At 43.1% G+C, this 26,379-nt stretch overlaps 1 protein-coding gene and 1 non-coding gene across 3 annotated transcripts in view; one reads left to right on the plus strand and one right to left on the minus strand.

Moving 5' to 3' along the window:
• PLCG2 (phospholipase C gamma 2) overlaps positions 1-26,379 on the plus strand; it is a 107,385-nt gene that overhangs the window by 19,135 nt on the left and 61,871 nt on the right. For both annotated transcript variants that reach the window (XR_014784607.1, XM_084811980.1), the window contains exons 3-4: positions 23,738-23,881; positions 25,314-25,407. Coding sequence is in view for 1 of the 2 variants with exons in the window: in XM_084811980.1 (XP_084668106.1) it covers positions 23,738-23,881; positions 25,314-25,407 (238 nt within the window). In the remaining variant the exon portion in view is untranslated. The remainder of the gene's footprint in view (positions 1-23,737; positions 23,882-25,313; positions 25,408-26,379) is intronic.
• On the minus strand, positions 312-476 carry LOC146339029 (U1 spliceosomal RNA). The gene has a single exon (XR_014784739.1). It is a non-coding gene; the product is annotated as a U1 spliceosomal RNA (small nuclear RNA).

Here is a 26,379-nt window from a genome sequence, read left to right on the forward strand (position 1 = left end):
AGGAAAAACAAAATCCCACTTGCTTTATTGAGGTTGGAATATATGCTGTGTTCTGTCTTAAAATATGGCTATATTGAAATTAGCTGTATTGTGCACGTTATGCTGCAAATATCTTTGTTGCCTTTTTGAAGGCTTTATTATGCATAATTCCTGTTGGCATTCTGTGTATGTGGGGTGAAAAAAATACTAATTGGAAAACAGTTGTTTTGTTTTGTTGAACCTTTGAATTACGCTCGTTGAAAGAAGTATGAAATCTTGCTTTCTGAAGATACTTCCATATATTTATCATATTGCATTAATGGAAAATCTTAGGGTTTTAAACGCTCCCTTTCAATTTCCACTGCCACAAATTATGCAGTCGAGTTTCCTGCATTTGGGGAAATCGCAGGGGTCAGCACACCCAGAGTGCAATGGATGAGCCTCACCCTGGGAAAACCTCCTTCATGATCAAGGTATCTCCCCTGCCAGGTATTCCAAAATCATGGGGAATGAAGGATTAAATTAATTACAATAGATAATTGCAACCGGAAAACTTGCAGCATGTATAGTGGAAACTGTACCTTGAAAATAGCACATTTTGCAAAATAAAAACCCACCAAAATAAAAACCACAAGTTGTAAATGTGTATATAGTTGTCTAGTATGTTGAATAGTGCAAAACACATTGTTGAAATGGTGCCAACATGAAAAAAAGATATAAGAATAAGGCATTCAGAATCCAGCATGTGCACAAAACCATGGTAAATGGAACTTCACAAGCACATAGAATATTTTTCCCATTCTATAGTTAGCAGTGAGGAAATTTCATATGCACATGTGGGGTTCCCCCCTCTTGGAGATCATGGCCGGTATCTGCACTGTTTGTTTAAGCTATTTTTTGTTGTTCAGCTATATTGGGTGCTAATAGAAGAATCTTGGACCAAACTTGATCAATTCAGCTCCATATTGAGTATGTTGAGTTCCATGGGGCTTACTTCAGGAAACTAGGTATAGGATTGCAGCCTGAATTCTATTTTAAATGTTCAGTCCCTTGTAGGGATGATCTCCAAATGGCCAGCATTCTGAGAAATGTGCTAAATGTGTGCTATTCCAGTTAGTGGTTTTGCCTTCCTGCCACAAGTGTAGGCTTGGATCCTGCAGTTTTTGCTCAAAGCAGAGCACCAACTAGTTCAGTGCAGATTTTAGCTTATATTTTTTTTCCAAGCCAAAGCAAAGCTTGTTACAGGTAGTACAACATCTTTTGACTAGCAGCTACTGCTTGGGATATGGTTCAGATGTGCTAGAATAGCAGCAATTGTTGTGGACAACAACCTGAGTTTTGCAGTTCAAGAAAAGCTTTTGATAGTTGTTGTTTTTGTTCTTAGGTTTTTGGGCAGTGGCCTCCTTTCCTTTTAGGATGGTTAACTGTAAACTCTATTGCTTTGCAATGTCTCCACATACAGATATATTCTTAATATTCTTCCTAGTTAGAAGGCTTATTTGACGCAGTATATCTCTCCCTGCCCCCTATTTGCGGCATTTTTACCCTGCTCTTCAGCTAAAAAATGCTCCCAAAGTGGCTTACAACGATTAATATTAAGACAGTTCCTGCCGTCCGGCTTACAGTCTAAAAGACATGACACAAAAGGAAAAGGAATTGGGAGAGAGGAGGAAAAAAGCAAAACTCAGCAACTAGTTCTTAGTTTCAAAGTTCTTATATATGTTCTTTCTGGCAGGAAAGGGTGAAACAAACTCCCTGCAGCTATTCCTCCTCTGTCTGATGTATGGGGTTATGCTGGTCTCCCTCTTGCAGTGATGTTCTTCCTGAGAGGCAGGGGGTACAGCTTTCCAGTGGACTTTGGTCTTTGGCCAATAGATGACGCCAGAGTCTGTGGTCCCAGGGAACTGTCAGTTGGAGCTGCATGTTCTCTCTGGCAGGGAAGGGTGAAGCTACTCCTTGCAGCTGCTCATTCTCTGGCTGATGTATTGGGCCAGGTTGGCCTCCCCCTTGCCATGATGTCCTTCCTGGGAGGCAGAAGGTGCAGCCTTCCAGTGGCCTTTGGTTCAAAAACATACATTTGGGTAGGTTAAATTAAAAACAGTTTACAACTTTGCTCAGAGTGATATAGAATCTATAAGTATACTATAACTTTTCTTTTTTACTGTTCAGTTTTACACCTTGGAAACTTATATCCTGGATAGGCATTTTTGTAGAAGCACAGAGCCAGCCAGCCAGCACCCCTCCCCTTGGTATTTTGCTGAAGCTCTTGTAACAGAACACTTTAAATTGCAGAGTTAGCAAGCAGTCCTGTGGTTCTGCCAACTAGCTTACATCTACATAATGTCAGTATAGCATATTTGGGATCCTATGCCCTCCTAAAGAAAGGATAAGGAAAAAAAAGAGAAGAGGACAAATGCCGGAGAACATAGTAACCTCACTAGCCACTTTCCCAGTGCCCATGGCAATGCCATCAATTTGTATCGGTCGTGAAGCAGTGTGCTGATGCCCCCACAAATAGTCATGCATGTACTTGGCCAATCCACAAAGGGAAATGCCTCCATGACATCCCACATGCTGCACACACACAATCTGCCAGGAATACCACAACACCTTCCATGACATGAGCCACTGTAACACAGGCAGCAGGACACCAGCAACAGAACCTCCAGGAATCCTGTGCACCAATTCAAATCCCCTTATACATCCTGCACACAGCCTGCTAATAATTGCTCTTTGGACTGCACAACACAGAAGGAAGGAAGGATGGGAAGTATACCAAAGCACCCAGATAGTATACCAAAGCACTCCTGGGAGGAGGCCTGCTTTTTCTCCATAGTTCCCATCCCTCAATCCCCCCTTGTACAGTCTAGGCATGCAAAACAGAAGGCCAGGGAGAGAAAGAGAGAGCGCCATATGCTTTGCATCTGAGTTATGGGGTTCCTGAGAAGGATTTGTATACTGCTGTGGGTTTGGTGTGACTACTTGCAGAAGTTGTCAGAATCTTATACAACATCATTGTAATGTGGTTGGAGTGAGAAGAGGTAGGAGAAGGAGTTTATTTCGGCTCTCCATGGAGTTCAGTGGGTAGCTTTTGACTCACACCGCCATGTTCTTGGCATAACATTATGCTCGAGTTGGGACTGGGAGGCAGGATCTTGCAGGATTTCTGATTAGAACTAACCGTGCTGGAGTTGTGGGGGAATGTTGGTGTAACATTATGTCAGCATTGGCTGATGGGGGCTTATATCCTGTGCAGATATTCACTGTTTCAATTTTTTCCCCATTTCAAGCATTTTCCATGAAGTGGATAAACATTTCATTTGTGCCTGATGTAAGACTGAAATTGTTTACCCAAGGAGCATTTTTTTCGTCTGTCCAAAGTACCTGGGCAAGTGCTTTCCACTGTTTGCTTGAACTGGAATAATGAATAATACTCATATTTTTCTAAGATTAAATGTTGAACTGGAATAATGAATAATACTCATATTTTTCTAAGATTAAATGTTGATACGTTAATACAAGGTCACTTCACCACATACTGCAGAAACAAAATAACTACAATTTTCTTGACCCTAGTTAAGCTACATTCATCTTTATGTTCTGTGTGTTGCCATAGCAGAGGAAGGTTGCTGTTTCCTCTGTCTTGAAGAATTCTTGCTTGTTTAGGGAAGGATGATATTTCTATTGTATAGTCTCAGTGAGGTGGTACCATGTAGTAAAACTGTCTTGGTTTGTTTGGGAAAAAGTACAATCTATCTTGCTGTTCCTATAAAGGCTATGAATGTATTTTAAAACATAGTAAAAGAGAGCTGAGATTCTCAGATGATGAATGAATTTTGTGTTTAGTACCAAATTCCACACTAGAGCCATGGGATTCTAGAACCTGTAGCATACGCCATGATCTTTCAAAATAGTGAAAGGTATGAAGTTTATTCCTTCTCTTGTTTCACTTTTGCAGAGTTATACGAGCGAACTGTATATGGATCTTCTTTGGGGAGGTTTCTTCTTTCACAGTTCACCCATATAAGTCAAAGGAATAAATAAAATTAAAACAGAAGAAGAAATGAACTTCTTATGTTTCAGCAGAGGCAGGTACATATTAAAAGCCTATGTGATTGGCTTCAGTTCTTCAGTATCTGTTTCTGTGGTTGGGGAAGCTGACACACTGCCCTTTTATACAGAAAAAAAAGACACACTGCCCTTTTATACAGAAAGCCCCAGAGTCAATCCCTGGCATTTCCAGGTAAGGCCCCTATCCTAAAAGACTCCTACCCTAGAACCCTGGAGAGCTTCTGCCAGTCAGAACTGACAATACTGACCAATATAGAACAATGGTCTCGCTCAGTATAAAGCAACTTCTTTTTTTCTGGTAACATACACCTTCTACTGCAATGAATGAAGAGGTAAGAAGAAGCATAGATTATTTCAGACCAGCTTTCCTGAACCTGGTGCCCTCCAGATGGGTTGGACTACAATTCTCATAAGCTGTAGCCAGCATGTGTCCAACCGATCTAGAGAACACCAGATTGGGGTAAGCTATTTTAAACTTAAGATAATCAACCCAAAAACTGGCACAAGAGAGGGAGAAAAGAACTGTCACTTCTTTACTTCTGCCTTAATGGATGATTCATGACAGTGCAAACTTGCACTTACTTGAATCACTGGAGCTTCTTCCTAGGACATGGGCAATAACTCTGGTAAAGCTTGTATAATATTATTTTATCTCTTCTGCTTAGTATTAGAGCAGCAACATTTGGTTAATTATTTGGTTAGATTAATTGACTATAAAAGCCTCTTGATCATTTAAAAAAGGGTCCTGATTAATTGCAACAGGAGATATTATTACTATTCTATTTTATTAGAGAAGTACTTCCTAGACGCACTGATAGAAGGGCATAAACGTAGATGAGGAATTCCGTGCACAGGTAGAAGGACATAATTTCCTTCTGTGTCTGAAAATTTCTTTTCTAAAATGGCACCTCCTGCCCGCTGTTCTCAAGGCAAAGACCATCCTCCTCCTTGCTGTGTTGTTGGGAGCACAAGCATACGTCGCACCCACCTAAGCCACCCTTCTAGATTCAGTTCTCCTTCATTGCCTGATCCTGTTGACAAGGACAATGGGGAAGGAGAGTGTGTTAGAAATAGCACTAGGTGAGAAAGGTACCAGAGATGACAGTAGAATTCCCCCTCCCCCCCCGCCCACCGGCAAACCTTGTACTTCATAAATGTGAACAAACTTGGGTAATATCTAGACTACACACTGAAAGCTACATGTATTAGCATTGGGAGAATAATGGCTTTTTAAGGTTCTAAAAACCAAGCATGCCTTTTTTTCTTTGGAACACTCTCTATCCATCTGCAAATATAATTGACTAATAGATTAAAATGAACATGCTTAATTGACTGAGATGATCTTAATCAGGGGACAGCGCTACTTAGAAAAGACTAGGTGTGTTACTCGCCATGTTAGGTTTGGGCCGCTAAAATAAGGTCCCTCTGCCTAAGCTAATGTCATGCCTTAACTCAGAACAAAGCAGCCATTTCCTCTTTCTTCCACACAGCACTACTTCAGTGCACCACAAATGTATCTGGGTTTCTGCTGGTGCCTCAGCTGCTCATACCTGCGAAAATGTGTGACTTAATTAAAAAAAATTGCAGTGACAAGTTCAGATAAATTTTTAAGCTGTGACGGAGTCCTTGCGCCACCTGTTCAGTAATAGTCTTTGCAGTTGTGTTTATTATACATTAGCTGCTCCAAGGCAGTAGTGACATAACAAACATGGTTTCCATTTATAAATCCTTATCAGCAGTTAGGAGTACGGACATTTGAAAAGACACTGCAGTGTAATCCTATGCATGTTTATACAAAAGTAAATCTCACTGATTGTAATGGGGCTTATTCCGAAGTAAGTATGCACAGGATTGCAATGATCTTAATTTGACCCCAGATATCAAATTTAGGAGGCCCAAAATGTTCAGTTTTCATTTCTACAAATCTTGCATTCTTTAGCATTCAGAGAAAGGTTGCCTTGTTAATGGGAACTTGCTCTGTTGTGAAAACCTCTTGCTTCTATCTTCTCTCTTGCACCCATTCTAAAGACTAAAATTAATTACTTTCACTCTTATGGAAAAAGAGGTGAATATTTGCATAATTGTTCTGCATGATGCAACAAAGAGGTCTTGGGTGCTTCTTCACTGTCACCTGACTCTTGTCTGCCTACCCCATCTTTACTAATTTTATCTGTCTTTCCTGTCTAATTTAGTGATGGTTGAGGTGTTGCACTCCAGGGAGTAAGGTCAACCTGATAAAAGTGAATTGCTGCCTTCTACAAGAGAAGGAAACAAGTACACAAGAAGAGCCATGCTGGATCAGACCAAAGGTCCATCTAGTCCACAGTGGGCAACCAGATGCTTCTGGACTGTATTACCTACCTGAATATGGGATCTTCCTGCTTCTTTAATCCATATCCCCCTTTCAGTCCAAGGCAAGGGACAATGTGGATTCTCCCTACCATCTTCATAGAGGCTATTACCTTTCACAGCATTTTCGATAGAAACATTAGTTTCCTTGAATTTAGGCCAGAAACAAAAGTTCTGCTCTTTCATCTCTAATATATTGTACATGCTCCCCAGCCTTCTTGAGAGGTGAGAAGTTCCAGGGGGAGTACTACAATTAGTTTTCTTTGTCTGTAAGAGCACTGGATGAATCATAGAATCATAGAATAGTAGGGTTGGAAGGGGCCTACAAGGCCATCGAGCCCAACCCCCTGCTCAATGCAGGAATCCAAGTCAGAGCATCCCTGACAGATGGCTGTCCAGCCTCGTCTTGAACGCCTCCAGTGTGGGAGAGCCCACCACCTCCCTAGGTCATTGGTTCCATTGTCGTATTGCTCTAACAGTCAGGAAGTTTTTCCTGATGTTTAGCCGGAATCTGGCTTCCTGTAACTTGAGCCCATTATTCCGTGTCCTGCACTCTGGGATGATCGAGAAGAGATCCTGGCCTTCTTCTCTGTGACAACCTTTCAAGTACTTGAAGAGCGCTATCATATCTCCCCTCAGTCTTCTCTTCTCAAGGCTAAACATGCCCAGTTCTTTCAGTCTCTCTTCAGAGGGCTTTGTTTCCAGTCCTCTGATCATCTTTGTTGCCCTCCTCTGAACCCTCTCCAGTTTGTCTGCATCCTTCTTAAAATGTGGTGCCCAGAACTGGACACAGTACTGCAGATGAGGCCTAACCAGTGCAGAGTAGAGGGGAACTAGTACTTCCCAGGATTTGGAAGCTATGCTTCTATTAATGCAGCCGAAAAGAGCATTTGCCTTTTTTGCAGCCACATCACATTGTTGGCTCATATTCAGCTTGTGATCAACAACAATTCCAAGATTTTTCTCGCTTGTAGTGTTGTTGAGCCACGTATCCCCCATCTTGTAACTGTGCATTTGGTTTCTTTTTCCTAGATGCAGAACTTGGCATTGATCCCTATGAAATGTCATTCTGTTGTTTTCTGCCCAGCGCTCCAGTCTATCCAGATCACTTTGAATTTTGTTTCTGTCTTCCAAAGTATTAGCTATCCCACCCAATTTTGTGTCATCTGCAAATTTGATCAGCATTCCCTGCAGCTCCTCCTCCAAGTCATTAATACAAATGTTGAAGAGCACTGGGCCCGGGACTGAGCCCTGCGGTACCCCACTCGTTACCTCTCCCCAGCTTGAGAAGGTCCCATTGATAAGCACTCTTTGAGTCTGATTCTGTAGCCAACTGTGGATCCACCGGATCGTTGTTTCATCTAGCCCACTTTGAGCTAGTTTGCTCATCAGGATATCATGGGGCACTTTGTCGAAAGCTTTGCTGAAGTCGAGGTATATGATGTCTACAGCATTCCCACGGTCTACAAGGGAGGTTACTTGATCCAAAAATGAGATCAGATTTGTCTGGCAGGACTTGTTTTTGACAAATCCATGTTGGCTTCGAGTAATCACGGCATTGTTTTCAAGGTGCTTCCAGATGGATTGCTTTATCATCTGCTCTAGAATTTTCCCAGGGATTGATGTCAGACTGACTGGTCTGTAGTTCCCAGGTTCCTCCTTTTTACCCTTTTTGAAGATAGGGACAACATTAGCCCTCCTCCAGTCATCTGGCACTTCCCCCGTCCTTCATGATTTCTCAAAGAGAATAGACAGCGATTCTGAGAGTTCTTCTGCCAGTTCCTTTATGACTCTAGGATGCAGTTCATCTGACCCTGGAGATTTGAACTCATTCAAAGTCATTAGGTGTTCCTTGACCATATGCCTGTCGATCTCAAGCTGCAATCCTGCCCCTTCAGCCTGCACTTCGCCTTTGCCAGGGGGGTCATAGACCCTCTTTTGGGAGAAGACTGAGCCAAAGTAGGAATTGAGCACCTCTGCCTTTTCTTTGTCATCTGTTATTGTTTTGCCATCCTTATTTAATAGCTGAACAGCTATTTCTTTCCTCTGCATTTTACTATGCGTGTAGCTGAAGAAAGCCTTTTTGTTGTTTTTAGCATCCCTCGCTAACCTCAGCTCATTCTCAGCTTTAGCCTTCCTGATGCCGTCCCTGCAATTCTTTGCTACCTGTCTGTACTCTTCCTTTGTTACTTGGCCTTCTTTCCACTTCCTATATGTGTCCTTTTTTGTTTTCAGGTGAAGCCACATTGGCTTCTTCTGTTGTCTTCCACCTTTTCTTCTTGATGGAATTGTTTGTGATTGTGCCTTGAGAATTTCCTTTTTTAAAAGCTCCCATCCATCTTGGACTCCTTGTCTCATTAGTGTCACTTGCCATGGGACCTTACTGATCATGGTTCTGAGTTTATTAAAATCAGCTTTCCTAAAATCCAGGGTACACGTTTGACTACACTCGGCTTTTGCTTCCCTTAGAACCAAGAACTGAAGTACAAGATGGTCGCTTTCCCCCAGAGTTCCTGTAACTGCTACTTTATCCACGAACTCATCTCTGTTGGTTAGGATCAAATCAAGGATAGCTGATCCTCTAGTTCCTTTCTCTACTTTCTGTAGGAGGAAGTTATCAGACACACAAGTCAGGAATTTCCTGGAGGGGCCATGTTTCGCAGAATTTGTCTCCCAACAAATATCAGGGAAATTGAAGTCCCCCATTACTGCTACATCATACTTCCTTAAAACATTGGCTATTTGCTTTTCAAAAGTTTCATCCTCGTCTTCTCCTTGGTTGGGTGGCTGGTAGTAGACTCCGACCACCAGGTTCCTTTTATTCTTTGCTCCATTTATTTTGATCCAGATGCTCTCGATGGGGCTACCAAGCTCCTCCTCCTGTATTTCTGTGCAGAGATATGTATTTTTCACATATAGTGCAACCCCACCTCCTTTTCTGTTCCTCCTCTTCTTTTTGAACAAGTTATATCCTTCAATTGCTGTATTCCGGTCATGAGAGTCATCCCACCAAGTCTCAGTTATACATATCAAGTCATAATTTCCCTCCTGTATTAAGAGTTCAAGTTCATTCTGTTTGTTTCCCATACTCTGGGCATTAGTATATAGACATCGAAGACCATGTGCTTCATAGTCTGGCTTTCTTCCTACATGTGTCTGAAGACTATTATTGGGTGCTATCAGAGCTGTTCTCTCCATTGCAGTGCATGCACCTACGTCCATTGTTACCCCCAACATTATATCTCCCTTCCCCGTAGGATGCAGTTTAAAGTCCTCCTGATGAAGTTCTTCATGCTGTGGCCAAACACATTCTTCCCATCCTTTGTGAGGTGCAACCCGTCCCTTGCCAACAGCCCATCTTCCAGGAAGTATAGCCCGTGGGCCCAGAATCCAAATCTCTCTCGTCGGCACCACCTTCGTAGCCAGTCATTCACCCGGAGTATTTTTCGTTCCCTTTCTATCCCTCTTCTAACTACTGGAAGGATGGATGAGAAAACTATCTGGGCCCCAAAGTTCTTGAGTTTCCTTCCCAGAGCTTCAAAGTCTGACGTGATTTCTTCGTAGCTCCGCTTGGCAGTATCATTTGTTCCCACATGGATGAGAAGAAAGGGATACCTGTCAGTGGGCTTTATGAGTGCAGGCAACCTTTCAGTCACGTCTCTAATTCGTCCTCCCAGGAGAAAACATACCTGGCGAGTCCACGGGTCTTCGTGACATACTTGGGTCTCGATCCCACGCAGCAAGGAGTCTCCCACTACTACCATTCTTCTCTTCTTGTTGTTGTAGGCCTGGGTTTCATCGCCTCTGTTTGACTGACCTTCAGCCTCTTGCTCACTCTCATGTAGGTTCCCCTGTGATTCTTCCTCTGCAGGCTGTTCTCCAGTCTCATCCGCAAGTACCTGGAATTGATTCCACAGCTCCACCGCTTCCACTGGCGCAGAGTGGCATCTAGTTCTTCTTCTCCTAACTGTCACCCTTTTCCAAGGAGTATCCTGTACTCCATTTTTCTTCACCTCAGCATTTCCCACTGCCTCATCTTGCTGTTGCTCTTCAAGCTTCTGGTCTTCCCTTTGCTTCTGTAGTTTCCCCATTCTGTCCAAGAACTCTTCGTGTTCTCTTATTTCCCGGAGGGTCAACAGTCGCCGCTCCAGTCCACTTACTTTTTCTTCCAGCAGCGTGATCAACTTGCACTTGTTGCAGGTGTAGGCCATGTTGTTCCCAGGCAAGAAAACAAACATTGCACACACCTTGCAGGTCACCACCACTGGAGAGTCTTGTCCTTCCATAGCCTCTTTTCCCTTTTTGTGTCTAGCTTTGTGATTGTTCTAGACTAGCCTGTGCCTGTTCCTCAACTCAGTAGAGGTTAAAAGCAGAGTCCCACTGGTGTGAAAGTGTGTGTTACAAGACAAATCAATGGAAAAAAGTTAGTTAAAAATAAAATAAAATAAAAAAATGAAAAAAAAAATGTTAGGGGCCTCCCCCTTGGCCTCCCCCACCAAACTCCCCTGGCCAACTCCTGTTTGCTCCCCTGTTCGCTCGCTCTGTTCGCTCGCTGTCTGGGAGCTTGCTTGCTTCTGTAGTCCCTGGACCAGCTGGAGCAGCTTGCTCTGCTGTGCTCTGCTCTGCTCTGCTCAGCTGGGAGGCGGGAAACAGACTGAAGCTTCCTGCCCACTCAGCTGCTGGGAGTACTCAGGCCACACACCCCCAATTCAGTTGGAGCTCTCAGAAGCACCTGGTGAGCTCACAGCCAATCAGAAGGATAAAGGGGCTTCTGATTGGCTTGGGCTTCCTGCAGCCCACTTACCTCTTAGCCTCTGTCTCCTTTGTCTCCTTTGTCTCTTCAACCACTGCCACTCCCCTGGCCAACTCCTGTTTGCTCCCCCTGTTCGCTCGCTCTGTTCGCTCGCTCTCTGGGAGCTTGCTTGCTTCTGTAGTCCCTGGACCAGCTGGAGCAGCTTGCTCTGCTGTGCTCTGCTCTGCTCTGCTGAGCTGGGAGGCGGGAAACAGACTGAAGCTTCCTGCCCACTCAGCTGCTGGGAGTACTCAGGCCACACACCCCCAATTCAGTTGGAGCTCTCAGAAGCACCTGGTGAGCTCACAGCCAATCAGAAGGATAAAGGGGCTTCTGATTGGCTTGGGCTTCCTGCAGCCCACTTACCTCTTAGCCTCTGTCTCCTTTGTCTCCTTTGTCTCTTCAACCACTGCCACTCCCCTGGCCAACTCCTGTTTGCTCCCCCTGTTTGCTCGCTCTGGTCGCTCGCTCTCTGGGAGCTTGCTTGCTTCTGTAGTCCCTGGACCAGCTGGAGCAGCTTGCTCTGCTCTGCTCTGCTCTGCTCTGCTCAGCTGGGAGGCGGGAAACAGAAACAGATGGTGCTTTTGTATGTGTATATAGTGCCTTTGTAATATTTGTTTGATTAACAGATATACAAGCAGAGGGTATTGGAAGTAAATTGATACTCCTATATCATCAGCACAACCACCAACCCTGCATCCGATTCTCAGAGAGCAATTTGTATCCCTAGTTTCAGCTTATTCCAACTATTTATCTCTTTCGCCAAATTCAGAACTGTAGAACTGGCTCCAAACTGTTTCTCTGCCCCATCACAATGGCTGTGGAAGTCACCTTCCCAAATTCTGATGTGTATCATATTCTAAAAGCTGTAGAGAGATTCCCCATGATCAGGAGAAAATTTCCTGTCAGTGACTCTCATTGATAAAACATTAACTGATCATTCTAGGCCAGCCTTCCCTAACCTTCCAGATGTGTTGGACTGCAACTCCCCATAATTCCCAGCCAGCATAGCCAATGCCCAAACTGGCTGGTAATTATAGGAGTTGCAGTCCAGCACATCTGGAGGGCAACAGGTTGGGGAAGGCTGTTCCTAGCTATTATCATGTCATCAGTCTGTCTGTCAAAGGATGATTTGGAAATCAACCCTGAGTGCTCATTGGAAAGACAGATACTGAAGCTGAAGCTCCAATATTTTGGCCACCTAATGCGAAGAGAAAACTCTCTGGAAAAGACCCTGATGCTGGGAAAGACTGAAGGCAAAAGGAGAAGGGGACGGCAGAGGATGAAATGGCTAGATATCAACACTGATGCAATGAATATGGACTTGAGCACACTCCGGGAGAGAGCGCAGGACAGGAAGGCCTGGCATGCTGTGGTCCATGGGGTCACAAAGAGTCGGACACGACTGAACAACAAGAACTTCCCCAGTCCATAGAAAGGGGGTGATGGGGTATGTGAAGAATGTCACCTTCCCTGCACCCATAGCTAATCTCTCTGAAGCCCTTCTCTCCAAGTGGCTTAAGGTCAAGGGCTCCATAGAGGTAAATCACAGACAGTATGAAAGTTCTGAGTGCCTCATCTATACCTCCCTTTTTCTTTTAAAATCTGACCTTCCTCTTTCTATGTAATGGAAGGGTTCCATGTTTTAACATGAGGAACTGCCAATGTCATGGCTAATTTAGCTCAGAGACTGGTTGGTATTTGACTTTACCAGGGCCAGTTGCAGAAGCCATCCTGGCCAAGAGAAGCCAATTTTAAGGGGTGGGGAAGCAGAATGGTGCCCTATTTAGAAGCTACTACATATCTGCTGGCCATATTATCGAGCATCTTCTATATTTTGTATTTTCAGATTGTGTGTCTTCTCCCTTGCTACGTATAAGCTGTCTTCCAGCCCCTGTTCTAGTGGTTATGCAGAAGCCTGATATCTATCATTTCTTTGTGTCCATAGCAAAACAGATCACGGCTTCCCACTAGCTTGTTGGGTTGCAACCAAAGTCGCTAGGATCCAATCTTGAAGAATCCTAAATGCCAGCCATAATTCTTGAAAAAGTTAATTTGAATAACCTTGCAAAGGTGCATTCACCGACATTCATCTATTTTTGTTCTAAAACAGATCTGTTTCACTTCTGACCCATGGGATATATTAGATGCATTATTCTAGTGTTTGTTCAACTGGGTATTTAGAATTTCCTTTCTGTGGTCACATGAAAGGCTCAACATGTGTAGCCTTCTAACTGTTTATGGGTCTCTTCAGCTGTTCATTTCCTCTATATTTAATACTAACCTAACTAGGCCAAACTTCCTGTTTATGGCCAGTCAGAGAAAGGACAAAATAAAGTGAGTTATAATTCTAAATGTATTTTGCACTGAGGCTTGGTTTGGACATATTCCAAGCATCATCATCATTACTACAGAACTCATACTCTACCTTTTGATAGGAGCCTGCGAGGCATATCTAGTGACTAGTTTTATTTTTCTAAAAATGAATTACTCTTAAAAATTGTCTCCTCCTCCCATCATTTTTTAATTTAAACTCATGGGGAATGGGCTGCAGTATTGTGCACTCTATCCTTTCTTTGGCATGAATTCCCTCCACCCCCTTGCCCTTATGGTCTTAACTATGGTTAAGATTTGTATTTGCAGTGACCTGAAATTACATTTCCCTTCTTGACCAGCATTTGAAACCAGAGTGTGAGGAAGGTTCAAAACCTGGGTAAGAGGGAATCTGGTTCGCATTAACTACAGTTAAAGTTGATTCAGATGTAACTTTCCCATTGGGGAAAGGATGAGGGAATTTGGACAAGAGAGGGGAGGGCTTTGGCACTCCCAAAACCTGCTCCCCATTTTTTAATCGGGATAACAAGATCAGGGGAGTTATGTCTACACTGGTTCTGGGTCTTCATGGAATCAGAATTTTCACAGTTAAAAAACCCTCCAGTCTTCCATCAGTTGAATATGTCTAACAAATCATCTCTTGCCTTGTGGGAAGGACCACATTTTGCAGACACTCCACCTCTTGGATAGTTACTATTGCAGAGCAAGCTAAAACTTTCTGTGTAGTTAACTAGAGGGAATTCCAAACCGTTTTCTCAGTTGAGGTTTATATTCACTTTTTTATTTCTTGTAAGAACTTCCCCACAGTAGTATGATTAGGTTGAAGTTACTGGAACTCTCTGCTCGTCAGTTATTATCCTTTGCTTTATTAAGGCATATGGCTGGCAGAAGCCAGAGTCATCTCAAGGAATAAAAGTCCTGTCCTTAGCGCTATACTTGGTTGGAGGAAATAAAAATTCTGCATTCAAAATAGCTTACACAAATGATTAACATACGATGAAGGTGGGCTTGTTTTGCATAACATTGCTTAGTCTGCATGCTTTAATCTGAACCAGATATTTGAGTTTTTGTAAAATGTGTGATAATTTTAATTAATGAGCAGTGTATTATCTAGCCTTCCTCAACCTGGGAAAAACAACCCACCCTGATAAATCTGGTCCAGGTTCGCATGACATGCTAACCCATTATGGGTTGTTTCAAACAATGACCCATCGCAAGTTACTGTGTCGTGTGACTGCTGTCACTGGCTGGGTTTGCACAATCATGCAGGCAAAAGAAGCCATCGTGGCTTCGCTCCCCTATGTGTGTGCCAGCTGTTTACATAATTACTCACGCTGCAGCGTGGGTTGGCATGTTGTCTGAACCTGGCTTACAGTGTGGCGGTGGTGGCTTCATACCCACCCTACAACCCACAACATGCAGTAGGGGTTGTGGGGTAGATACGAAGCCACCCCCACTGTGGCTGGGGTTTGGACGACACGCCAAACAACTGGCATGCACAACACATGAAGGGGCAGGAGGAGAAGCCACTACAGCTTCTTTTACCCCTGCGACTGTGTGAACCCAGTCCCTGTCTTTTGACCAGTAGTGCTAGCAAACCCTCCATCTGGAAGCACCCATAGTATGTTTTAGATTTTTTTTAAAAAAAACGTCTGGGTGTTTTTTTTCTTCTCTATACCGCCCAATAGCTGAAGCTCTCTGGGCAGTTCACAAAAATTAAAACCAAACAGCACACAATAAAACAATTTAAAATATGTAGAACATTAAAACCACAATATAACAATACAACCACAATAAAACCTAGCAGCAGTGCAGGAGTTTAAAATATAGATTTTTAAAACAGCAAAGCTAAAAGTTTAGAAAGCTAAAATGCTAAAATCCCTGGGAAAATAAAAAGGTCTTCACCTGGCGCCGAAAGGAATACAATGTAGGTTCCAGGTGAACCTCTCTAGGGAGCTCATTCCAGAGCCGGGGTGCCACAGCAGAAAAAGCCCTCCTCCTAGTAGCCACCCGCCTCACTTCCTTTGGCAGGGGCTCACGGAGAAGGGTCGCTGGGGATGATCTTAAGGTCCGGGCAGGCACATATGGGAGGAGGCGATCCTTCAGGTAACCTGGCCCCAAGCCGTTAAGGGCTTTGAATATTAACACCAGCACTTTGAATCGGGCCCGGAAATGGACTGGCAGCCAATGCAGCTGGAAAAGTACTGGCGTAATATGAGCTCGCAGGTCAGTCTCTCTTAACAATCTTGCTGCCCTATTTTGGACCAGCTGAAGTTTCCGGACCGTTTTCAAAGGCAGCCCCACGTATAACGCATTGCAGTAGTCCAGACAAGAAGTTATCAGAGCATGGATAAAAGTGCTCCGTGCCACTGAGTTCACCTGTGTCTCAAGTGACAGTTCTGGATCCAAGAGCACCCCCAAACTACGAACCTGATCCTTTAGGGGGAGTGCAACCCCCTCCAGAACAGGTTGAATATCACCTAGCCGGGCAGACGAACCACCCACTAATAGTACCTCCGTCTTGTCTGGATTGAGTTTCAGTTTATTGGCCCTCATCCAGTCCCTTACCGTGCCCAGGCACTGATTCGGAACAGCCACTGCCTCACCTGGTTTTGATGAGAGAGAGGTAGAGCTGGGTGTCATCCGCATATTGATGGCACCTCAGCCCATACCTCCGGATAACCTCCCCCAGCGGTTTCATGTAGATGTTAAACAGCATGGGGGATAAAATAGAGCCCTGTGGAACCTCATGGCACAATTGCCATGGCACAGAGCAATAATCCCCCAGCACCACCTTCTGGAATCGGCCATCCAAGTAGGAGCGGAACTACTGTAGTGCAGTGCCTCCAACTCCCAACCCAGACAACCTATCCAGAAGGATACCATGGTCGATGGTATCGAAAGCCGCTGAGAGGTCCAGGAGAATCAACAGGGTCGTACTCCCCCTGTCCCTCTCCCGGCAGAGGTCATCCCACAGGGTGACCAAGGCAGTTTCCGCTCCAAAACCAGGCCTGAAGCCCGATTGAAATGGATCTAGATAATCTGTTTCATTCAACAATGCCTGGAGCTGTCCTACAATCACCCGCTCAAGCACCTTGCCCGGGAAGGGGATGTTGGCCACTGGCCTATAATTGTTAACATCCTCTGGGTCCAGGTTAGGCTTTTTCAGGAGTGGTCTAATTACCGCCTCTTTTAAAGCAGCAGGCACCACTCCCTCTCTCAAGGAGGAATTTACAACCTCCTGGACCCAGCCAGACATCCCCTCCTTGTTTGATTTAATAAGCCATGAAGGGCAAGGGTCAAGCACACCAGTGGTCGATCGGACTAGGCAAAGCACCTTGTCCGCATCCTCGGGCCTCAGTAACTGGTTTTCTTTGTAATGCCTCCAACCAAATGCACATGGCATCATGTTTTTTGGGAATGTAGTCCTTATGTAACTTCTAAGAAGATTGCAGCTTGCATTTTAATCCCTGGAAATTCTATACACATTTTATTTTAATACATATGTCTACTGTTTTTCAAGAAGAAATGGCCTTTAATTGGTCTATTAAGGAGACTTATGTCACATTTTCTGGTGATCTTGGAAGATAATAGCCACATTCCTCTAATGTCCTATTTTGAGGCTGATTCAGAATTGACACCACAAATTATTGGAATTGCATCTTGGGTTATATTTGGCAGTCTAATACCAAACAGGATGATGTAAGAATGAAGCTATTGTTTCACTCTTAAGAACAATGAGGCAGATTTGCGAAAGGAAACAATTGCTTTTTAATCTTGTGCTTCTCATTGGCACACTTTCCATTGTTTCAGGGGGTGGGTAGTGGAAATAATGGTCAGGTTGACTCTGTAAAAGAACAGAACCTCACATTCTTCAGAATGTTAGCAATCCAAATATGGAAAGCAAGATTTCAAATATGTGGCTAACATTTCTCTAGTGCTGCTGTGTTAGGTGTTAAAGTGTAAGAAGAGATTACAGCGGTAGCTTTTCCCTACTGTGAGCTACTGGGACTAGAGTTATATACAACTTTAGCCCGTCTTCTGAAACCCCTAAGGAACACGTCCTATCACACTGTTTCGTGTGGGTGCTGGAGCCACTCTGATGGCTCCTAGGATGAGATACAAGGGGTTGTTATTAGCAGTTCAACCTCCATCACCTCCATGTTTCCCTAAAGCTTCCAAGCTCTGGCATAGTAGTGGTAATGGCTGCTGCTTTATCAGAGCTCTACTGGCCCTTGGAGTGGATGTATAACATTTAAGAATATAAAAAGAGCCGTGCTGGATCAGACCAAAGGCGTATCTAGTCCATCATTCTGTTCTCACAGTGGCCAGCCAAATGCCTATGGGAAGCCCACAAACAAGACATCCATACAATAGCACCTTCTTGCTCATGTTTCCCAATAAACAGCATTGAGAGGTATACTAGGTCTGATACTGCAAGTAATATATAGCCACTGGGACTACTAGTAGCCACTGATAGCCTTATCCTCCATGAATTTGTCTAATTCTGTTTTAAAGCCACCCACATTAGTAGCCATCACTACACTTTGTAATAAGAAATTTCATAGTTTAACTATGTACTCTGAAGAAATACTTCTTTTTATCTGTCCTGAATCTCCTACTATTCAGCTTCACTGGATGACCCCATATTATAACAGAAGGGGGGGGGGAACCCTCTCACTTTCTTAACATTACATTCCCCCCTCCATGCCTTTTTTCTAAGCTATAAAGCCCAGAAGATTGTAACTTTTCCTGATAGAGGAGTTGCTCCAGCCACTTGATGATTTTGGTTGTCCTTTTCTGTACCTTTTCAAGCTCTGTAATATCTGTTTTTGAATTGTGACCAGAACTGTACACAGTATATTAGCAGTTTTATTTTTGATTCCTTTCCTAATGATTCCCAGCATGGAATTTGCCTTTTTCACAGCAGCTGCACACTGGGTTGATGTTTTCATTAAGCTGTCCACCAGAACCCCAAGACCCTTTCCTGGTCATTCACTGCCAGCTGAGACCCTATCAGCATATACGTGAAGTTAGGATTTTTTGTCCCAATGTGCTTCACTTTACATTTATTGCAATGAACCACATTTACCATTTTGATCTGCATTCCCCTAGTTTTGAAAGATCCTTTTGGACTTCTTTACTGTCTCTTTTTGTTCCATCCACCCTAAATAAGTTGTCATCAGCAAATGTGGGCACCTTACTTCCCCCTCCAACTCCAGATCATTTATGAACAAATTAAAAGGCACAGATCCCAATACAGGTTCTTGACTGTTACATCCCTCCATTGCGAGAAGCATTTATTCCTACTTTTTCTCTCAACTAATTCTCTCCACAAAATTTTCATAGTCACAGGTGAGATGAGCAGATCTGTGTAGACTTTGGGAGCATAATGAAGAGGGTTTGTGATTGCAGAAAGGCAAATATTCCCCCTCCAGTGTACACACTTTACTGTGGTGCTGCCAACCACCTCTCTCTAACTTTTGAGAAGGTGCAGTGAAATCTGGACATATAATGAAGCAATTGTGTGACTGCTTTACCACAGAACCAAAATCTGCTCATACTGCACTCTACAATGCTGGTTTTGTCAGGTTTTCTAGATATTCTCCAGTTTTGGTTATAGAAGTATTTTCTTGGCCTTCTTGCTGGCTTTTTACTTCAGACATTCATCCAAAGTGATTTAAAGCCAGTGGAGAGAACTTCCACAGAAGAAGAGCAAATGAAGGGAAGAGGTACTGAACTTGTGATTTAGAGAACAGTCCAGTGGTCCCTGGGAGGGTGTCCCAAGGGCATAGGATATCATGGAGTTTTCCTAGGATGGAGAGAGAAGTCTGCTCTTGGAGGACACCCGATCTTGGATCCCCTCTCCCAGTCACCATGGAAACCTCAATGGTGGTCCTTCCTAAGATCAGGTGTGTGCCAGTAGGCAGAAGGGATCTACAGTTGTCACAGCCCTGTCCCTGGCAAAAGGGTGAGAGTTATGTCAACCCTGGAGCTCCTGGAGCTTGCTGTGTGAGGGATTTTTTTTTTTCTTTTGGTCAAAATCCCCCTGTGGAGGGGAAACCAACAAACAAACAGCCTCCCCACTCACTTCTGTCCTGGTGATAAAGACTCCATCAGGGTATAGAATAGAGAGTCTGATATCAGAGCGCTCCATCACTGAGCATAGGATTGCTCCCTTAGGGTGCAATCCTATGATTGTTTAGACAAAAAAAAGTCCTACAACTCCCAGCATTCCCCAGCCAGCCATTTAGGGCCAGGGGCATGTTGGGAATTGTAGGACTTTTTCTGTCTAAACATGTATAGGATTGCACCCTTTATTACTGAACAAATCCAAAATCTAAGAAGTAGCTGCCTGTACTTTAGCTCTGGAATTACAGTCTTCTCCAGATGATACAAATGATTTTGAAGATCAGCATCTGAGGATATTAGTCTGTGAAGCAGTCAAGAAGTAAATAACTGTTCATGGTTCAATCCAAATGAGCAAGGAAGAGTTTAACCACAATACATGTGGATTTTAAAATGCCTTTAATGAAACATAAGGATAAGCATTCAGAATACTATGTGAAAAGTGTTTAGAGGCTCAAGCTCTTCAAAATTAGGAAATAGCTGATGGGTGATTTCAGTGTAATACTAGTTGTCCCTTCCTCCCTTCAGAGTTTTGCCTAATAATTAACTTTTTAAGCTACTTGTTCCCAGATGAAAATGATGTAATCAACCACCTGACTTCCTCTTATAACTATGTGGATTGTAAAATGCATCTGATTCAATCCCAAAGGCAGAGTTTAACTCCTTTTAAATATATGCTTACATAGATGTCAGGTTGTAATCGAAAAAGGAAGTATTCTGTAACATAGCGGAAAAATTAAGCAAGTATTCCAAGGACATTGTGGTGTTCTAGTCATTCAAAGTGGGAACAGTTATTGAAGGTGTCTGGTCTCATACATGTGCTGGAAGGGGTAAATGACACTAATCCTGATCTGGAGAAAGTAAGTTGTGCTTAATTCTTATTGAAATCAGTGAGACCTGAATTAGACATGGCTGACTAGTTCTGTTGATTTCAATGGGACTTAAACATGACTGTGTCCTGGCTGAGAGAACTAGTAGTTTGAAGTAGTGGTGCAAAAAGTGCCGTAGGCTTGGGGCTGGCTCAGCCCATCCCAGCGGGCACTATAGTTGGCTACCTGGGGCATCAGAATTTAAGAAGTGCTAAATCTATTTTGGAAAGTGCTGAAGGGGAAACACATTTTCCTCCTGCCCCAGAAACTTGGGACAACAGGGATTCCACTGCCTCCCTGATTTTCCTGTTGCAGATCAATTCCCTTGTTCCATTCATTTATGAAACAGGGGAAAGGTGCTGCAATAGGGGAAAAAGTCCTTGACAAACAGACATAGTTCTATTCTTGCCCCCCTCCTTGCTTCCCTGCACCTCTGCATGCAAGATGATGCAGGGCAGCCATGACAAAATTAGTTTATGCTTAAGGAAGCAATGAAACTTGAACTGGCTGTTTATAATGTTATCAGTGTCCCATTTATCACACTTTGTTGATTTTCTTTTTAAAGTTTATATGGACTTAAATAACTTAAAATGCAAGCCCTTATTGTTTTTATGGCTACATTATGCAAATAACACACGGCATAATTCAGATTAACAAACTGGAACATTTTCTTCGTTCTGTTACAATGCGTAATAAACACATTTGAGGAACAGCTCTACAATTTTCTTTACTGCTCATGCTGTATGTTTAACCATAACCCTTGACATGTCAAGGAGTAAGTAGGAAGAGCTATCTGTTCTTGTATCCAGCCTGCAGAGTGGAGTAAAACCACTTCCTCAGTTCTTAAATAAGCGTTTTATCAGAAGAACGCACATTACATGCGTTTCGGACAGAATAGATTCTCCCCCCACCCGAGTCCCTGATGCATGTGGCATATTTTGGTTAGCAAAACCTGGGCATGAGGAAATGCACCAGCACGTGGGAGATGTACCCATGATTCTCAAATGTGTTGGGCACATGCTTAGTGAGAAGAAAAGGTTGATTTTGTATTCATTAGATAATAGTTTATATCCCACGTTTTCCACCCAAGTAGGGTGCTCAGAGCAGCTTACCGATACAGAAAAACAGCAAAATCTTAACTTAACAAAATAAAGCTGTTCCTACAGTCATGCAACATAAAACTCAATCATGTGAAATGCTTCAGCTGAGGTCATGTTCTGAGAAAAAATCCAGATCTTTCCCAGTTGCCTCACTTGCATTTACAGCATTACAAGCCAGATCATTCCATTGAAAGCATAAGCAGTGTCAAAATTTGGTGGCCAGCTGGGATATTACTGGAAGATAAAGCAATCATCCTAAACAGTAAAAAAAGCTAAAGAAGTTGTGGTGTTCTACAGATGGGGACACCAGTTCTCTCAATGTTACAGGTATTCTAAATGTGTGGTAAGATTGAGGGTATATAAGGACATTAACTTTCACAGAGGAAATAAGTTTCTCTCCTTCATGGATGTGATGAAAACTTTTCATCAGAAGAATTTAAATGAGTTGCAGTTTTAATCCTATCCCAAAATTAAAAAAAAAAATCTCCATCATTTTAAAGTTCATATAAACAACCAAAATTAAATTTGGTGGCACTGACTTAAGACCTATCTTGGAAAATTCAGGGATTTCATAGGAACTGAGATATCAAAGGTGCCCCTGGGAAATGTAGGTGAACACCATTTCAGGGGGAAAGGAAGGTTTATAGAAATGTAACTGATTCAAGAGAGAAGTCTTTTCCTCATAAATGGAGGAGTTATTGATCTTCACTCAACTGGTAAATAAACTGGTGATGGTGGTGATGATAAACCCAGTTTTGCAGATTGCTGTGCTGTATACGAATTTTTCCTAGACTCCTATTGGCAAGAAGACAACTTGAGTCTTTATTCCAGTGCTGTAACCTGCTCCTGTTTCCTTCCCTTATACTGGGGCGGCAGCAGCAGCAGCCAGCAGTGCAGCTGTGTCAGCAGTTGTGAGAAGCCTTTTGCATTGTGCAAAGACTTTTTGAGGGTGCAGTGTGGGTTGTTCATGAGAAGAGGTTCACTAGCCTCTGTGCCTTGTCGAACAGTTTATTGGAGCGGTGTTGTATGCAAAAATATCCTAGTGAAGTACATAGTGTGGCCAAGTTAAGGGGTTCTGGAAGGCACGTGGGGGTGGGTTTGGACAACTTGTTAACCCATGATAGCTTAGCGTGTCATCTGTGAGCTCTTTTCCCACCTGAGGTGGGTTATTTCCCCCAAATAAGCCACCCTGGGAACCCACGGTCTGCAGTAAGGATTATTTTACCTATGGTGAGCTAGCATGTTGTCTGTCACGCCAGTGTGGGTTACAGAGATCACCTACAGAGCCACTCGGCAAGAGCAGCCAAAAACGCTGCTGCAGCTCTGCTCCTCTCGAGCAATCTCTGAGCAAACTTGTTTTTCTGCCACATTCAGCTGTGTCTCCAACTCCCCAAAAATCCCCATGTCTGTTACGCGCTTCCCAAACGTGTGGATAAATCCTCACTTTTTCATGAAAATGCGAAGTCCCGCATTTACCCACTAGTGTATATGGTGGCTTCCTGTAAGGAGAACCTGTATATTAAATTTCATTCTATTTCTGCAAACTTTCAAGGAATTAGAGCCCTCGCCCCTTTTTGTTCCACATCGGCAGAGAAAAGAGGCCTTGCAAAGGCATGAAAATCTGTAAAGGAAGCTGGGATACCTGCCCAGCCAGGCAGGAGGACTACAAGGGAAAGAGGGGTGGGGGAAAATAAACTATGCTGTGTACCTTATTTGTCTGATCGTCTGTCGGGGCACAGTCAGCTATTTGAAAACTAAGTTACTGTGTGTAGCTTATAAGCTACCATAGGTTAATGTGACATGTGAACAGGCCTGCTGACTGTTCTGTCACACACACCTTGGAGCAGGATGCCTCTTTAGCTATTACAGTACAAGCCTGTTTTTTGAACCCAGTAGTCAAAGTGGGAAATACTGCCAATTAACTTGTGCTGTTTTTGTCTGCTGTTTCACAGTATCTTAGGCAATTATGTTTTTTCCCTGTCACTTCAGACAGTTCCAAATGGAGCTTACAATTGTGGTTTATGTAGTGTCTAGTTAAGCAAATTGACATCCATCCTCTGGAAGTGAACTTACATTGAACTGTCTTCTACTCTCTTTTCCTTTGTATTTTTCAGTGGATTTGATGGAAATAAAGGAAATTCGACTAGGGAAAAATGCAAAAGATTTCGAGCGTGGGAGAGCAGCACGGCAAAAAGATGAATTCTGTTTCACTGTTTTCTATGGTACTCAGTTTGTTCTCAACACCTTAAGCTTAGCAGGTAAATGTTTTTCACCCTGACATTACAACCCCACTTCTTCCACATGCCCTTTGACATATCTCCTTAATCCTTATTCCCAACTTTAAGCAAATGTTAAAAACAACAGTCTTGTGGCACATTAAGGACTAACAAACGTGAGTGGTCAGACTAGATTAGCTACTGCTCTGGCAAGTTTAAAAAGTAATTATTAACTTCATTTGCCCCACTAATCTCTCCTTATTCTTGTCTCTTTCCTGTCTCTTCCTCAGTTTCCCCCATGTCTATTTTATATTGTAAGCTCCTTGGGGTCAGAGATCTATTTTTCCTATGAAATGCTTTAAGGCATATTGATGATACTGTATAAATAACTAGGACTGTGATGTGGACTATATCCTAAGCGTGGATAACCTTTGATTTCAGCAGAACAGGTCTTTGTTAGGTTAGTAGGGCTGTATGAACATCGCAAGATTCTGTGGATTGCTGAGAACATTGAGATACTGAGTTAAGACATGGCCTGCCCAAGTGTACATATGTGCCACCTCACAGTTTGGCCAGCTTCTTGCTCAGAAAGAAGAGTGCCTAACTTCAAGGCTGGGTTAAAAGCTGGGTGGTCAAAAGTAGGAAAAAGAAAGTACCTATTCACTGAAAGTTGTAAAGTATCTGGTGAGCTCCTCCTCTGCCAGATCAACTAGTACAACCTCATTTTGTCCAGTGTCAGGTAAGCATCAATAAATAATAATAGGGGCATTTGCCACCTGAGCTTCTGCTGTCCATAGTTAAACTGTCTGGCATAAGTCAAGTGTTACTGAGGGCTCAAGGATTTTAAAAGATTGGGATAGAGTGACCAGGAAAGGCTATAATAAATAACCAAGAATATCTGGAGATTTGAAAAACATGCTTAATGCCTCATGTTGTTTTAAGCATATGTTTAATCTAGCCAGAGCCCTGTAGGCACATTCTATAAGAACACTACTGTTTGTGAACGTTATGACAATGAATAGTAGAGGAGTATGTGGTCCTGGAATTTTGCAGGCTTGATCATGATATCTATGGCATGTACAAGCCATGGTATGATTTTATAAGACATGCTCAGCTCAAAGGATGTGTGAAATATCTAAGATAGAAAGAGCAAAATATGCAATAATTCTTACTGCTACACGGTGATAATTATTTGTGCATCTTCAAACTCCTTTTGAAGTTTTAAAATATCATATCTTTTAATGAGCATTTTAAAAAAGGGATGCATTTTAAGCAGGATTTTAAGTGTGCAATCCTATGCGTGTTTAGACAGAAAAAGTCCTACAACTCCCAGCATTCCCCAGCCAGCCAGGCAGTTTCTTTCTTTGACATCAGAAAGCTCTGCAGTGGGATTATTGAATACACCGTCTTCTCTGATTGAAAGCTGCAGATAGAGGTCCTTAATTTCTAACTTCATATTCCATTTCATTTGCAGCTGACTCCAAGGATGATGCTGACAAATGGCTGTGTGGCTTAAATATTTTGCATCAAGAAGCTATGAATGCCGCCACACCGGCAATTACAGAGAGGTATGTTGAAGAACTATTTCCCTTTTCCTTAAAATAAGCATTTAGGAAATTTGGAATCCCCTGGATTACACTGAATGAGAAAAGCCGTAACAATGTGCTATGAAAGCATTATTTTAAATTTTGGATCAATGCAAGCGTTCAGCATGCTCAGGGCTGGTGCAAAAAATTGTGCCTCCTGAGGCAGACCTGCTGCCCCCACTGCTGCTTACTCTTTGTTGCCCTTCTTCTGACCTGCTGGTTTCTCCTTTTAAATAGGGATTTTTTTTGCTGCTGCTGCATTAGTGGCAGTGTGGGCACATCCAGTATTTCCAAGACCATCTTACCATGCTCTGGGGAAGCATGAAGCATGTCTTCAGAGTGAGACATTGTGGGTGAGGTGGCCCTGGAGAGTACCTGCGTCACCACTTTGCTGTGATGGCAGCAAATAGTGTGTACAGTTTGACAGTCTGTGTTAAACTTTAAACAGTATTTACTGTTGTTGTGGCAAAGCAGTGGTGGTGCACATACATTTGGGGGCTACTTTGCCGACTTTGCAAACCCCTTCCTCAGAACAAGGCATGAGTGCTCCAGGGAGCTCTGCAGGAATGCTTCTGGCCACCTTCCTGGATCAGCAAGTATTTAAACAGTATTTGCTGTGGCAGCAAAAGTGGTGATCTCCATGGTGGGTGGGCAGCAGCAATAGCTGTCAGGGGGTATGGTGGCGGTGGCAGCAATGGATTACCCTGTGCGCTACCGGGTAGGGGGCCTTATCCAACCCTTCATTGTGGCTCATAGTAGGGCTAGTTCTGAGAATTCAGTGCTGTAGAATGTTAAATGATTTAAAGAAGAGAGGAAACTGTCTTATACCGAGTTAAACCATTGCTCCATTTAGCTCAGTGTTTACATTGACTGACGGTGGCTTTCCAGAATTTTAGAAAGGAGTCTTCCAGTCCTACCTGGAGCTGCCAGAGATTGAACCTAGGACCTTTTGCA

The sequence above is a fragment of the Heloderma suspectum genome, chromosome 8, assembly GCF_057233095.1.
Source record: "Heloderma suspectum isolate Gila_16-S chromosome 8, 16-S_ref, whole genome shotgun sequence".
NCBI lineage: Eukaryota > Metazoa > Chordata > Lepidosauria > Squamata > Helodermatidae > Heloderma > Heloderma suspectum.